The following is a 17,338-nucleotide window of genomic DNA, read 5'->3' on the forward strand; positions in this document are numbered from 1 at the left end:
TAAATAATTTTTTGAATGAATTATTAATTAGATTTTATAGTAATCATTAATTAGTAATAGCTATAACCATTTAATTATACTGCCTAAAAAATGGCGATGATACTACGCGGCAAAAATCCTTTGTATCTACCGCGCATGCTCGCTCTGGCTAACTTCTGTGTACGAAGGTACAATTGTTTTATACTTCCTTCTTTAAAACGGAGGTGATTTCCCACAATGTTTGTGTACGTCACACACTGTGTGTTTGGCGTCCTTTCTGTGATTGGATAAGGCAGCATGCAATAAATGGACAAATTTCCAATCACAACGAGTGTAAAATGTTTAGCGGCTTTGCACACTTGAATGAATCTGACTCTGTGGCGGTGACGTATGGAAACTCCTTGGTGGGTTGGGCTTCCGTAGAGAGACTGATTAAATTAAAACGGTGTTTGAAATACGGAAAACACACTGAACTTCAATTTCAAACAACTCGCACAAGCTGACGATTTTGTCGAACTATGCGCGACCTATTCTAATTATTTAATCGCAACAAAAAAAATTAGGTCGCAAATGCGACTAAATACCCCTTAATTTGCAGCCCCGAAATTCATTCAATAATATTTAATATGCATATATACAGTAGGTCTGGGATAGTTAGCAAGTGGGCACTACCCCCACGTTTACGTACAATAATACATGTTTTACTTTGTGAAAAAAAAAAAAAGATAATTAACGAGCTTTCCGAGAGCACGTTAACCAGAACTAACGCAATAAGCAAGATCACATTCCTGCAGGTTCATATGAGACATCATGATAAAGAAACTCACGATAATTTCTGAATGTGAACCTGCTATTGTTCTGTGTATGCATGCCCTGTTTAGGCTTAGCGAGATGTTATAAGTGATAATAGTTGTTATTATTATTGTGTTTAGGATATGAAGTTATTCATGTACAGTATATGTTGCTGACCTGAGAATTTAACCGTTTACTGTATGTACTGACTAATCATGTGACATCAATAAAACAAAATGTCACATGTGTGATTGGTTTGATTTCGGGTAGGCGGGGATCTAAATAAAAAAATTGGGGGAAAATCGGAAAAACCCGCAAATTTCGGGGAAATTGGGACCTCTGCATTTGCTGACCTGTATGTTGTCATCTGACCTTTCTTTACAAGATACATTGATTTAAATAAAGATAATTGATTTTCCTGATTTATTTATAATACTGTATAGGAAAGACAGGATCTCGGTAACATCATTTTTCTGTGCGCAATATTCTAACGTATGACTTGCATGTGGCGTTTACACGGCAGCTAACCTAACTTGTCCATAGTGACAAGTTCAAATCTAGTTTTTATTTGGTTTTATAGGTACGTTCTATGATTGGTCAATATTGATATTTGACTCTTAATTGCAAGAATTTTTTTTCCATAAGGTGACTGAATAATCATAAAAATGTAATAAAAGACGAAAGTGTGCTTCAATAAATTGGTTATAATCTGTATATAGTACATTGATCAATTTGACCTTATCATAAAAACAACAAAAAACATAATATTCATATCCTAATTTCAGATTACCAGATTCGTAATCTACGGAAAATTCTGGTCTAAAAAATAGGATGGCAATTTTTTTCCCCCCGTAGGGTGGTGATACAATATATTGGAAGAAAAAAAAAATTAATTTCACGTACCTGGGCATTGCGTGGTAAGTCACTATACATCAATGGCAAAGTTATCCATTCATTCCAACTAATAAAATGAATACAAACTCAATGTAGTCAGGGAGTTATGGTTATTAACATACCGTAAAACCTCGAAAAGAAGCCCATGGGCTTCTTCTTTTTTTAGTGCTCTTGGGTGGGCTTCTTTTCGAGATGGGCTTCTTTTCGAGATGGGCTTCTTTTCGAGATGGGCTTCTTTTCGAGATGAGCTTCTTTTCGAGAGTACTTTTGCAAACTGTAGAGGGGCGCTTCTTTTCGAAATGAATGCTCATAAATTTTGTGAATTTCTACTACAATAATATTTCTTTTGAGACATTTTTGAAATTTTGTTTAATATGCCAATTAAAAAACAATATAAAAAGCAAAAAAAAACAGTCCTATGATTCACCATCAAATACAATCATTTCGTTATCATCGTTGTCATCATCCACATTGGAATATTCAAGAGTGTCGTCTGTCGATGATGGCATCACATATCCAACCAAGCCTTCGACGTTTACTTCTTTGTTTTCAGAGAACCATCAAGGGCTAATTTATCCCACACTTTCTGAACGACCGAATTTGCAGCGATGGATTTGTGTTCATCATGGACCAGGCATTGCCAACCCACTTTGTTATAAGAATTCGCCTATCGCTTGCGCATATCTTACCCATCACATAATCATCGAGGTTATCACACATCACAAGTATTGGCATTGAATTATCCTACTACAGTAACTCTGTTTGTATTGTTTGTTTCTTTTCCATTGACATTCAGTTAATGAACCTACATTCTTAATACAGTATAGTAGTCTATCTCGAAAAGAAGCCCATACTATCTTGAAAAGAAGCCCATACTACTGTATCTTGAAAAGAAGCCCAGGGGGCCTCATTTCGAGATGGGCTTCTTTTCGAGAGTACTTTTGCAAACGGTAGAGGGGGGGGGCTTCTTTTCGAGATGGGCTTCTTTTCGAGGTTTAAGCCCATGGGCTTCTTTTCGAGGTTTAAGCCCATGGGCTTCTTTTCGAGATTTTACGGTAGGGAGAATAATTCATAATTTGTATTTATGTAGCATAAAATTATAGTCAGGTGTCTGCAACACATTTTGAGAAAATTGTTACATGGTGGACAACAGCGCCAAATTGACATGGAGCTTTGTTGAGACAAAACACAAAATTGGCCTTAAACGACTCTCTCTACACATCGATAAACACGTAGTACGCATTGGGCCGTCCAGGCTAGGCTCAGCTTCGCACAAACCACCTGTCATCAATGTGATTTGTTTAGCTACAGTATTTCAATCACCATATAAAAAAAAATTGAATATCTAGTAACTTTATAATTTAATCACTGGCTTTTCAACACTATAAAAACCGTATAAAATCTAATAAAAAAAAATAAGAGCAAATTCAATGATTACCTGACATGATTACAACTACCACCATGTTTTAAAAACCAAGTCACATGCTTTTTCAACCCTTCCTTCAGGCTTTCAATTCGTTAAAAGAGTTTAACCTTTTTAAAATTTTTAATTCGCATCGCTTCTGGGTGGTTTTATCATGTTTTGGTAAATCATAGAAACCACAAATGACCGCAAGACGGCTCACTACTTTTAATCCAGTCTAAATGAATGTGTGTACTCTATACAACACATAAATAGCCACAATTTATACTATTTTTAAATAGCTTTAAAAAGCCTATAATTCATCAGGTCATAGAATGACGGCATGCACCAACCTTTTGCACTCATATTTTAATGTACCTGCAGTGCCGATTTTCTTCTGAAAATCAGGAAATTTATCTTTTATCGCAAAGATCACCTATAATTCGTCAAAGCTAGTAAGTTTATCTTAATGTTTTAATCTTTTTTTATTAACTCATTTAAATATTGTAATACAATCACAATTTATTGATTGCAATACAAAATTGTGAACTTTGACCTTGTATAAATAGAATTTATGATAATTTTGAGGCTTAAATGAAAAAATACTTGGATAACACATTTGATTGTTTGCATGTTTCATGTTAATAACTCGCAAATGGACATATGCCAGTTATTAATATTAATTATTATCTGGAGCTTGTCTTCTGTATACAGTATAATTATTATCGGGATAATGATACCCTAGGACTTTGCCCAGGGATATGCCTCCCTTATGTGAATTTGAATATAAATATGTGGGTGGGATCATACCCAAGGTAAGACTATATGAGGAACTAGTACAATATTAGAGAAAAACTTCTTTAAAAAAAGCATGGATGAGAGATTAACTTACTTCCATCTAGTTACAAAAGCCCTGTAAGATGTACTTGTGGGTAAGGCAAGTGGTTTTCCATCGGCAAACACTTGGCAAGTAACATACAGGTCAGAACAACCTTCTTCATAAGCACCTGAGAATTGTAACTGCGGATCTTCTATCAATGATTTGTAGTTTAGGTTCTCTCGTTTACCTTCCAATGTACCTCTGCAAAAATAAACACATTTTATTTTGTATTATAGAGTGATCTGTGCTCGTATATATTTATGTTGTGCAAGTGACGAGACTTTCAAAGTGGCAGTCCACATTCTATTTCTGATTTGTTTTGTTGCTTTATTATTTAATCATTGTGCATAACATTAACATTGCATTATTCCTTTTCGTGAAATGCTTACTTGAAGTAGAAGACGGCTGACAAAATGAATGAAATCTACTACAGAAGGTGTGATTATGAAATATGGGACTGCTGACTCTTGAAGATATGCTTACTGACCAATTTTCCCCTATTTTAGTTTATTTTACATAATGGTTTGTAGGTCAAATAAATAAATGAAATTAAAAGAATTACAGTACTTCGTTCAGCCCTGAGCTACATATTGTTAATGTAAACACAATAAACAAGAAGCTTATAACAACTTAATTGTTTAGTAATGTTGTCTCTAGAAACGCTAATGTTTCCTAGTTTTAAGAATGTATAGCATATATCAGGCCCGTATCCAGGGGGGGTGCGTTGGGTGCAGACGCACCCCCCCCCCCCCAAGTCCCAAAAGGTCCACTATTTCCTCGGTTGGTATTTTTTCTTGTCTTGTTTAACTAAAGACAATATCATTATATATATACAAAATTTACATTATCAATGGTATACAAACAAAAATATGTTAATATAAAATGAAAAAATACCGGTAATTAAATTACGGAATCTGAACTGACTACAAACTCGATGTAAAACATGCGCAGTCGATCATGTGACGACAAGCAATAGCTAAAATTAGCGCTTCATGTACGCGGTACGCGGTAAAGTGTTTGCTGGAAATACAGACAACTTAACCGGCGGTGGTAAAGACGTGTCTGGAAATACAGACACTATCGAATACGGCGCCTAAACAAGGGAAGGAAGGCCAACTCAGACAGCGTCGTACGACGCTGTCTGAGTTGGCCTTTAAACATCATGAAAGCGTTAAGTTCTGGTGTTCATCGTTCAACTAGCCCAAGCCACAACAAAGAGTCTTAAATCAATCTTTAGAACGTCAAATAACGCAAATTTTGCCGGGGCCTTCGGCGCCTGAACCCTGGCCGGGGGCCCTTGGCGGCCCCCTGGCCCCCAGCCATTGTTGCTCGCTTCGCTCGCACCCCCCCATTATAAAATACGGGCCTGTATATAAATTTACTTTTTTTATTCACCTATGAAAGACCTCTTCAAATACAAGGAAAATAAGAAATGCAACAACAACAGAATTTATTAAAATGTAATGTACAGTAATATAATTATAATAAAAACATGATATGAAGCATCTTCTATCTAATTACAAGAATTTATTTTACTTCTGCTGCTGACACTGAATACACTATTTCATGTCTTATTTTTGTTTATCTTTTTTGTGTAAATCTACTACATAAAAACAATTAAAAGTATAACATTATATAATGATGCAACTATTCATTTATTTATTTCAACAATATTTTACGAGGGTGGTCCATCAAGCTGAATTGAGCATTATGGACCCTCACAAAAAACAATTTGATAAAGACAACATAATTTTAAAATTAAATTAAAAAATAAAAATTTCTAAAATTAATAATTACACACCAACATATTTCTTTATCAAAAATCTTTAATTTGTTTCACGAGAAACAACATGTAAAAAAAAATGGTTTATAGCCATTATAATATGACCATAACAGCGTCCTCTATAGATCGCCAACATTCTTGATGTCCTGTGAGGCCTCCGTACTTTTATCGGCAGGCCTACCGATGATTTTCGCGAAGCTAAACTGGCGATGGATTTCTGAAGAGTGCTCAATTAATAATTGATTAAAAATATAAACAAAAAATGATCATTATCTTGTTGATTAAAAGGCGACTTACAATTTCTGAAACCAATCGGAGCTATGCCTTCTGGCAGCTGTTTCCTCACAGCTGCTACGTCACTATTTCTGCTGACCGGGGATTCCCCTTTTTAAAAAACATGCATAACTGTACGATGGTTTTTCCATGGTCAAAATGTAGCGTCTAATTTTAACTAAAATACCTGCATGTAAAACGATCATATTGGCGATGAGATCCTTTTTTTTTTTGAGTATTTTTTATTTCTTCATTATGAAAAGTCATATAATATTTAATAATATTAAATATTAACAATAGACATATACTTGTCATCAATAAATGCAAATGATCAATAAGTAGCCCATAACACTCTCTACTGTTGAAGAAAGATTCTTAATTGTGGCTTTGCTAACTAATTTTGAAATCATATTAAATTAACATTTTCGAAACTTTAAATCAGTGGTAATCTTTTTAGAAACTTTCAAAACAAGGAACTATTTTTTTAAATGATTTTCAAGAAGCACATTAGTCATTACTCCATTAAAACCTGTAAAATGAAAACTAAATGAACAAGGTGGTCGATATCAAACGCAACCGATATGATTAAAACAGCATACTAGCTGTGGACGACTTTGCGGTGGGACTACTTTGCGGTGTGGCGACTTTGCGGTGGGGCGACTTTGCGGTGGGTCGACCCTGCGGTGGGGCGACTTTGCGGTGGGGCGACTTGACTCGATCCAAAGTCGCCCACTACAAAGTCGCCCCATCGCAAAGTCGCCCCATCGCAAAGTCGGCCCATCGCAAAGTCGCCCCAACGCAAAGTCGCATGTTTTTTTAAAAGGGGACTCCCCGACGGTCAGCAGAAAGACGTTTGAGGAAACAGATACCAGAAGGCGCAGCTCCGATTGGTTTCAGATTGCGAGTCCCCTTTTATTCAACAGCACAATGATCATTTTACTGAAGAAATTCTTTTCAACCCTTGGTTATAGAACATTCTAATTATCATGCCTTTAAATGTTTATGTGTTTATTTAATTTTAAATTAAACAAGACAGTGAAGAGGCACGGAATAATACGTACACGGACGTACGACGAATACACACACGCACGCCGTCATCATTTACAACATAAGTGGTGATATGATGCAATTTTATAATGGATATAATGATGGGATTGCCTTTCCAGGCTTATAATCAATGTTAATTGTAATACTAATAGTAAACTGAATGTTTATAAATAATTTGTTTTATGTAATTTGTTGCATATAAAATAAAAGACACAGTACAGATGTACGTTCCCTATAAAATATTTCACATTTAAATAATTACAGTATGTACTGTTAAATGACATTATGCCGAATAATACTATAATCTTAAACTATGTTTACAATTGTCATTTTTTAAGGCACACATTTTTCTTATCATAAACCTGTAAAATAAAAAAAAATCAATTATTAATATAGCCCTAATAATATACAAATAATGAATGTTTATGAGTGCAATGGTACAAATAATGGCACGAGGTGAATGATGAAAGGTTATATCAACGAGGCAAAGCCGAGTTGATATAACCTTTCATCATTCACCAAGTGCCATTATTTGTACCATTACACGAATACAAAACATTCATTGTTTGTTTTATATAACATCTAGACGTTTTTTTTTCGTACACAAAAATTTTTCAAAAAGTACTATTTAACGATCGTTGAATAGTGCGTACTATTGCACGCCATGTGACCCACATTCGTCCAATCAAATGACAGGAATTTATATAGGTGTTATATAATAATAAATATTCATCGATCAAAGTAAAAATAATCTAGATCGTAACATCATTTTATCGCGACCAAAATTAAACGCGACCGATTTCAAACGGGACTGATATAACATTGTAAAACTCCGGCGGGGTTTCCCCATCTTCAGATGGTGCGTTGCGACAACAGCGGAGTAATTACGGGGGTTTCCCTCTGGTGAGCTAGCACGTTAGTGCGACCGCGGAGTGATTAGTCGGGGCTTCCTCTCTGATGATGGGGGAGTGTGCGATCGTGTGACCTGATCTGAGACTACATGGCGGGGCTTCCCATTTTATGCCTACACGTTCCGTGTTTTGTGTATCATTGCGATATTTTATGCACTTGTAAACTATTTTAACGTTTTGGGGCGACTTTGCGATGGGGCGACTTTGCGATGGGGCGACTTTGTGTTGGGGTGACTTTGCGATGGGGCGACTTTGCATTGGGGCGACTTTGCGATGGGGCGACTTTGCGAAGGGGCGACCGTGTCGGGGCGACTTTGCTATGGGGCGACTGTGTAAGGGGCGACTTTGCGATGGGGCGACTTGACTAGCATCCCACTTTACCTACCCTACTAGGATAGATAGGCCTAGCCTAGATAGAAGAAGTAGCTAGCCTAGCTAGCTAGGCCTAGGCCTAGCCTAGGCTATATTTTATACATAATTAAACAATAATAATGCAATAACAGTATATTGGACCTTACATCTTCAACTGAATGTTTAGGCTGACATCACAACTATAAACATAGAAAAATCTGTCTACTCCATCGATCATCTTTGTTTTGGTGGTAGACTAGGCCTAGGCTAGTCCTCCTCTCTTCAATTTGCATTCAAAACACAGTATCGGAAGTACAGGGTAAAAGGTCAAACTGGGCGACGCCATTTCACAGCATGAAGCAGCGCCCTCTCCAAACTAGGAAGTCAAAACTTTGGCTATATAAAAGACCACATAAATTACATCAACACATATTCTTGCCAAAAAGCACAGTGTAGTTTTTATAAAATTAAATATATTGTTAATCGGAATGGAATTAATAATTTCTTGGTAATCTAGCATTGTTTGTATACGAGGATCATATAGAATGCGTTCGCTAACTATATACCGTTTCTCTTTTCATGAATCATAACTTACTTCCAGCAATTGTTCAAAATAATTTCATTTTATGCTCAGCTGTCCACGATAAAAATATACTCAACAAAAACACCAATTCTACCCACAATTTAAAAGAACCACTCAAAAATCAGTTAGTATAGTCAAGGGGTTGAACTTTGGCGTGATATACCTGAGACTAAAGTTACTTAAGAATCCTATAACTTTTAAAATAAAATTACTTTTGCAATACTCTGATTAAAACAGGTATTTTTTACAATTACATTTACTCTCTGAGAAAACTATATTTTTTCATTTTTTCTTAAAAGTTACATTTTGTTTGCCTATGCCCTTGTGCCTTTTTTCATATTTCTATTTATATACTGTTTTACTTAAAAGCTGCGGCTTCAGAGATTCCCCCTTTCCTTTCTTTCATTTTTGTAATATAATGAACATAGACATACATTTATGAGTATGTCTATGTTTTTTGTTGTGAATGGAAGATAAAGAGACAAACAAATATTAGATTATTATTTGTTATATTAAATAATGTTTTTGAACACATTTACGGCTGCCATCTTGTTGGTTCCCCCTTTTCAGTCTGGAGTACGTCCTCTAGTGTTCTTATTACATTTCTGTTTGGAATCACTTTTCAGTCTGGAGTACGCCCTCTAGCCTTCGGCTTATTACATCTCGCTGCTATATAAAAGATAGTGTCACTATCTTTGCTATTATATTATATTATATTATTATTATATTTGTTATTATATTATATTAGATACAATAGGTTGCTCATTATAAAATAATTTTCAAACTATAGAGGGCACTATAATATTTTAACAAAATATTAGACTATAGAGGGCGCTAGTAAAGTTTAAATGTAGTAGTGGTATTTATACTAGTAAACATAGTTATATGTTAGGCAAAAAATAAAATACGATGCCAACAAAGGTTAGGCCTGTAGGATAATTAATAATAATTCCTAATGTTCTACCGCTCCACCGCCATAACATAAACAAGAAATATTTCTTACAAAAAACGCTGCTCGCTTATTGAAAAATATTTTTTATTTCAAATGTTTTTGAATGTGTCATTTTATTGTCACATAATAGATAGTTATTTTACCTGAAAAAATGTAATTTAAAGCAACAAATACTTAAATTGTCTGTCAGACAATGGTTTTTGGGTTTCTTTTCATTTTTTATATGTGAATAAATATTACTTTTTTGTTACAGAAGTGAATACTCAATTTCTGTCACTTTAGTTAATTTTATTGCTAAGGTCAAATCTGGGGGTCACTTCATCGGGTGTCACGAAAGCTCAGACCACGAAAGCTCAGACCCCCTAAGACCTAAGATCACGAAAGCTAAGACCCAACACCTAAGATTACAAATACTAAGATATACTACAGCTTAAAAACAATACTTGTTTATCCATACATAATTTTAAACACAGTAGGTTTCATTTATTACCATAAATATAATTTAATACTACCGCAAAACATAGATAAACTCACATTATTTTCGCCCGTTGAGTAAATGTATATTTTTTCTTTACAACAAACAAACTTGACGGGTTGTTTGTTGGTATATATTTACTCCATTGTGTTGCTTCAGAGGATGTTTTTCTTACGCACCTGCCTTTCTTGTATTTTGACTCCAAATTTGTTGACTAACTTTATCCTGAACACACACTTTAAAATTAGGACTTATAAGTACTTTCAGAAGGAGAAACACATAATAACAAATAAATAAATCCTTTAAATTGATGATTTTACAGATGTGTTTCTTTGTATACTGTAATGACAATGTAACTCCTAGACTTGCCCCAAGTCTGTATTGTTTTTTATTTTTATTTCGACGGCGATTTTTGTCTGAAAATACAGACTTGTGAAACACGTATAGAAATCGATTTGCAGACCGCAAACATCCAATAAGAATGACGTAGGTTATCATACCGTATTTGGCTTTATGGGGCGGGCGGTATGTAAATATGGATTTCGAATCAACCAATGATCATTTTGTTTCAAAATGAAAAAGATCGAGTACGTACAGTGCTGAATGTACGATCGAGACTGTTGAAATATGAAATCGTGTTGCCAAGTTGTTTTGTTTATTAATTGTTTAGTCCTTATAGTCCATGGGATTTAGACTTTTAACTCACACAAATTGCAAGAAAAGGTTTTTTTGGTGAAATGTGTTCTTTAGACCCCACTGAACACATTTATCAACGTTAGGACATTTTTCGACAACGGGAAGTAGCCTAATTTGCATAATTAAAAATGGCGGCCATTTTTAATAACGTACTATGTATCTTGGAAACCGCTAGTCACAGATACTTAATTATGGTGTTAAAATCGTTAGAATATATGTTTTTATATTCACTTTAATGAAAAGGTTTGTCCAAAAATGAATGGAAGTGCTATTTCTAACATGATTGACCTTTGACCTTGATTTATCATATCTCAGCAACCACTAATCGGAGATATACAAATTAGGGCTTAAATTGTTCAGAAACTACACATTTATATCCAGTCTAATGGCATGTTTTTGCAAAAAATGGCGGATTCTAACATTATTGACCTTTGACCTTGATTTATCATATCTTAGCAACCACTAATCTGAGAGACACACAATATGGCTCAAACTGTTCAGAAACTACATATTTATATATAGTCTAATGGCATGTTTTTGCAAAAAATGGCCGATTCTAACATTATTGACCTTTGAACTTTGCACTACATAAAATCACATAACTTTGAAAATATTGTACATATGAAATTATTTTTAGTGTCAAATTGTTCAGAACATACATGTTTCTATAGAGTCCAATGACACATTATGTCCAATAATGACCTATTGTATGGTTATTAACATTTGAACTATATTTGAAAAGGATTTAAACCCGGAATCTTCTTCTTGTGGACATCCATTAGAACATGTGATTTGGCACTTTAAAATGTAAGAGTTGCAACGTTATATTACTGTTTACGGCGAAAATATTGCAAGTGGTGGTCAGCCTAATTATGAGTCTCGATAGCCAATTAATTAAACTAAACTAAATATGTTGCATTATTTAATATCGATCTTTTAAAATTCCAGTTGTCAACAATGCGTCTAGTTGTAGAAAAGGCCTTCTTAAAAGAATGCCCTCAAGAGTGATGCTATCCTTAACAAAATATAAACTAAATAATCTTTAGAAATTTGTTGGTTGAATATGCCATTTAATGCCAATTTAATTTGATCAAAAAATAAATTACTAACTTGAAAAAAACTTTAATAAACCTGCAAAATGGCATGGCCTATTTAAAGTATGTACAATATATCATAAAAAAAACCTACATCTTTGTTGGCTCTTTTAATAGTGTCAACATCAACTTTCTCCTGAGTAAGATGTAAGACCTAATTTAAAATTTATTAATAATCCAAACCTATAATGTATGTATACATAGTCTAATATTTTGTTTTAAGTGAATATTTTCAGTAACTAAATTAAATCAACTGGTTACATGCACTTTAAATTACCACCATATTCTAAACAAGTAGTGCCAAATCGCATGTTCTAATGAATGCAAACATGAAGAAGATTTCGGGTTTAAAAATCCTTTTCAAATATAGTTCAAATGTTAATAACCATACAGTAGGTCATTATTGGACCTAATGTGTCATTGGACTCTATAGAAACATGTATGTTTTGAACAATTTGACACTAAAAATAATTTCATATGTACAATATTTTCAAAGTTTGGTATTTTTTGGCGATTTTATGTAGTGCAAAGTTCAAAGATCAATAATGTTAGAATCGGTCATTTTTTGCAAAAACATGCCATTAGACTAAATATAAATATGTAGTTTCTGAACAGTTTGAGCCATATTGTGTGTCTCTCAGATTAGTGGTTGCTAAGATATGATAAATCAAGGTCAAAGGTCAATAATGTTAGAATCCGCCATTTTTTGCAAAAACATGCCATTAGACTGGATATAAATGTGTAGTTTCTGAACAATTTAAGCCCTAATTTGTATATCTCCGATTAGTGGTTGCTGAGATATGATAAATCAAGGTCAAAGGTCAATAATGTTAGAAATAGCACTTCCATTCATTTTTGGACAAACTTTTTCATTAAAGTGAATATAAAAACATATATTCTAACGATTTTAACACCATAATTAAGTATCTGTGACTAGCGGTTTCCAAGATACATAGTACGTTACTAAAAATGGCCGCCATTTTTAATTATGCAAATTAGGCTACTTCCCGTTGTCGAAAAATGTCCTAACGTTGATAAATGTGTTCAGTAGGGTCTAAAGAACACATTTCATCAAAAAAACCTTTTCTTGCAATTTGTGTGAGAAAAGGGTCATTTTTTAGCTAAATCCCATGGACTATTAGCCTAGGCCTCCTTCGTAGGTCCTACTCAACTCGCACGTATGACCTGCCAAATAAAACACCAATAAGGTAGGCCTACATACCACCACCGGCACACAACAGGATTCACACACAACAGACAGGGCTACACCAGTCCAGGGAGTTGTACACCACTACACAGAACAGGACAGGGTCTGGGTGGGAATTAAATCAAATTATCTCCGCGTAATAATGATCCATTCAATGTTTGATTTGCGGAGAAGCAAGACGAGTTTTCTTGGGAAAAATCCCATCAAATGTTTACCAGACTACTACTAGGCATACGGTATAAAATCATTTCTAGCCTTCAGAAACTTTCATTAATGTACCCAAGTACACATTGTCTAAACGTAACATAGCACATGCGTACCTTCTTAGTTGTTGAGTCTTTGAAATTCTGAAACATGAATATTAAAACCGTGTACGAGTGAGTAGCCAATCGCATGCAGCTGAAACTAGTCAACCGGATAATCTATGCACCAAGAATTCTTGGTGTCAAACCACGTGACTTTTGCGTGTTTCCCCAGACGGAGTATCCAAACTCAAGTAATACACGTATGAAACGCCATATGTGCAAAAATATTTATATTTTTACTAATATTAAGAAAAAACTCCGTCTGGAGCCCAGACTATGTAACTCCTCGAGCTCCCCCCATGCTCAATGTTTTTGTTTCTATGGAGCGCCAAAAGAGCAACAATAATAGTACAAGTATAAAAACAGAAAGAAAACGAAACAAAAAAACTTATCATGATTTTTAAATTAAAATTTATTTGCCAGTATTTATTTCTTTGTACTTGCATGATTATACTATTATCATTACAATTTTAATTTTACATTGTTCCATCCACACTGTAGATGGACTCCACAGAGTTTTCAGCCCTCTATATAATTTTTGCTCTTTTGACGTTCCATAGAAACAAAAACATTCCGAACATGGCCCATGGGGTAGGCCTACTGTACTGGGAGTATGGTCGAAGCGGCCGCCAACCAAAGCGGCCGCCAGTTTAATATCGTCATTTGTATGGAACGCCATGTGCGCTTTAATCTTTGATTGTCGTTGTCAACGCCATGGCCTATGGCGAGTTGAGTTACAGCTGTGTGTATGGTCAAACCAATAAATATAAGCCAAATCATGTACTATCGAATCTTTATATTTCTATAATAATTAAGTTTGCCTGCGGATAAATCAATGTATATTTTATTTGTATTTTAATATTAATAACTAACTAAATATATTTACATTATATATTATCGAATCATTAATAATTTACGTTTGCCAGGGAAAATTTTCATTTAAACATTTTGTTTAGCAATATTGCTAATCAAACTGATTTTTAAGTCGAGAAACATAGTTTTGTATAGTATTTTTTGCTACACAATTTTCAAAATGTGTAGCAATAAGGTTGTTTTGTATAGCTTTTTGCTATGCTACACTGGCGAAAATGTCCCTGTTTGCATCATAATCTACATACTATTGGACCTCTATGTCTCATTTATTACGTACTATTTATTTATTTGTTTATTTTATCCTCTTGACCCGACGTTTCTTGAGCACTCTCCTATCGAATCTTTATACAGTATTGCATTAATAATTTACGTACGGTATTGGCGAATATTTATATCTCATTTACATACTATCGAATCTTCATACAGTATTGCAATAATAATTTACGTACGGTATTGCCGAATCTTTATATCTCATTTACATACTATCGAATCTTTTTACAGTATTGCAATATAATAATTTACGTACGGTATTGCCGAATATTTATATCTCATTTACATACTATCGAATCCTTATACAGTATTGCATTAATAATTTACGTACGGTATTGCTGAATCCTTGTATCTCATAGAATCTTTTTACAGTATTGCAATAATAATTTACGTACTATTAAGGTATTGCCGAATCTTTATATCTCATTTACATACTATCGAGTCTTTATACAGTATTGCATTAATAATTTACGTACGGTATTGCCGAATATTTATATCTCATTTACATACTATCGAATCTTTATACAGTATTGCATTAATAATTTACGTACGGTATTGCCGAATATTTATATCTCATTTACATACTATCGAATCTTTATACAGTACTGCATTAATAATTTACGTACGGTATTGCCGAATCTTTATATCTCATTTACATCAAATCTTTATACAGTATTGCAATAATAATTTACGTACGGTATTGCCGAATATTTATATCTAATTTACATCAAATCTTTATACAGTATTGCATTAATAATTCATGTACGGTATTGCCGAATCTTTATATCTCATTTACATCGAATCTTTATACAGTATTGCAATAATAATTTACGTACGGTATTGCCGAATATTTATATCTCATTTACATCGAATCTTTACAGTATTACATTAATAATTTACGTACGGTATTGCCGAATCTTTATATCTCATTTACATCGAATCTTTATACAGTATTGCAATAATAAGTTACGTACGGTATTGTCGAATATTTATATCTCATTAATTTACATCGAATCTTTACACTATTGCATTAATAATTTACGTACGGTATTGCCGAATCTTTATATCTCATTTACATCGAATCTTTATACAGTATTGCAATAATAAGTTACGTACGGTATTGCCGAATTTTTATATCTCGTTTACACTGTACTATCGAATCTTGGTTTTTATTATTAGTAATAGGGTGTGTTGTACATTTAAGTGTTATTCCATTGTAATACATTGTTTGTGTTTTCAATGAAGCAACGTGAAGACGAAAACGCGACCTTCAACAGCACTATTCCTGGCCGGCCGCCAGTCGAGTTATTAGCAGAAATTCACGTAATTAATTACCGTACAGTACAGGCACTTGCGTTTTATTTTAGTATTTAAAACTAATTTTAAATTGATCAATATTTATATATCTGAAGGTATAAAACAATTTAGGATATTAAATAAATAAATTGATGTCATCATGTTATTGTAATTAAATTATGTTTGCGAACACGTACTACTTACAGTAGTTACTTTACTAATATATTAATATACAATAACAAATATATATATTTTGATTTGATATATTTTATTGAAAAAATATATATATTATTCTTAATAATTGGCATATTATATATTATACAATAAAAACACCACAATGTTTTTTATTGACTTTATTAAACATATATATCATTTAGAACAGTTAAAGTAAGTAATCATCGATTCGCCATTTCGTTTAAAAGAAGGTATCACATTCAATCTGTCAAAAAAGAGAATATATTACATAATATTAATAATGTAAGTTGTTATTTACGTCCGAGGAAAAGAAAACCTGACGATCGAAACAATGACAATCAAAAATGACAAAACAACGACAATCAAAGCGCACACGGCGTTCCATACAAATTACCGTTATTGAACTAGCGGCCGCTTTGGTTGGCGGCCGCTTCGACCGTAATCCCTGTACTGTAGGCTAGTCATTTTGTGTGCGAGAAAAACGTCTGTAAAATCATCAATTTAAAAATGTATTTGTTACTTTTTATGTAATTCTTTTTCATGAAAGTGCCAATTCTAAGGTGTGGTATTCAGAATAAATGTTGGGAGTTAAAATACAAGGCAGGTGCGAAAGATAAATATTTGTAATCTTAGGTGTTGGGTCTTAGCTTTCGTGATCTTAGGTCTTAGGGGGTCTGAGCTTTCGTGGTCTGAGCTTTCGTGACACCCCACTTCATCACCCTAGATATTTCAATTGTGAAGTATCCTATTACAAACACAAACTTTAATTGACTGTTTCGATAATAATTCAATGAATATCTGACACTGACAGTGAATATAGGGATTTGTAATTTTAGCATGACATGTCCTAATAGACTCTTTCCCAGCCGTTTTTTGGGTCCACTGTAGCAGCTGGAATCAATCAATCATAGTGGAGTTTCCATTTTCACAAAACTGTCTGTCCTTAGCACTATAACTGCTGCTTGCTTTAGCTTCTGATTGAGTAGTCCTAATGGGACGTAGCGGGCTAGAGCAGCAGCGTGAAAAAGACGATAATAAATCTACCCCATCATTGGGTTGGTCGAGTGTAACGAGTATGCC

The 17,338-nt window shown here is 33.9% G+C and overlaps 1 protein-coding gene across 1 annotated transcript in view; it reads right to left on the reverse strand.

Annotated features, from left to right (window-relative positions):
• Nucleotides 1-8,600, reverse strand: part of LOC140051417 (phosphatidylinositol 3-kinase catalytic subunit type 3-like) — a 33,703-nt gene extending 25,103 nt beyond the window's left edge. Inside the window, exons 1-3 of the mRNA XM_072096632.1 lie at nucleotides 8,480-8,600; nucleotides 3,960-4,148; nucleotides 1,675-1,732 (exon numbers count right to left, since the gene is read on the reverse strand). Of these exons, the coding sequence (XP_071952733.1) occupies nucleotides 1,675-1,732; nucleotides 3,960-4,148; nucleotides 8,480-8,550 (318 nt within the window). The 5' untranslated portion in view covers nucleotides 8,551-8,600. The remainder of the gene's footprint in view (nucleotides 1-1,674; nucleotides 1,733-3,959; nucleotides 4,149-8,479) is intronic.
• Between the last annotated feature and the right edge of the window lie 8,738 nt (nucleotides 8,601-17,338).

The sequence above is a fragment of the Antedon mediterranea genome, chromosome 6 (assembly GCF_964355755.1).
Source record: "Antedon mediterranea chromosome 6, ecAntMedi1.1, whole genome shotgun sequence".
Taxonomy (NCBI): domain Eukaryota; kingdom Metazoa; phylum Echinodermata; class Crinoidea; order Comatulida; family Antedonidae; genus Antedon; species Antedon mediterranea.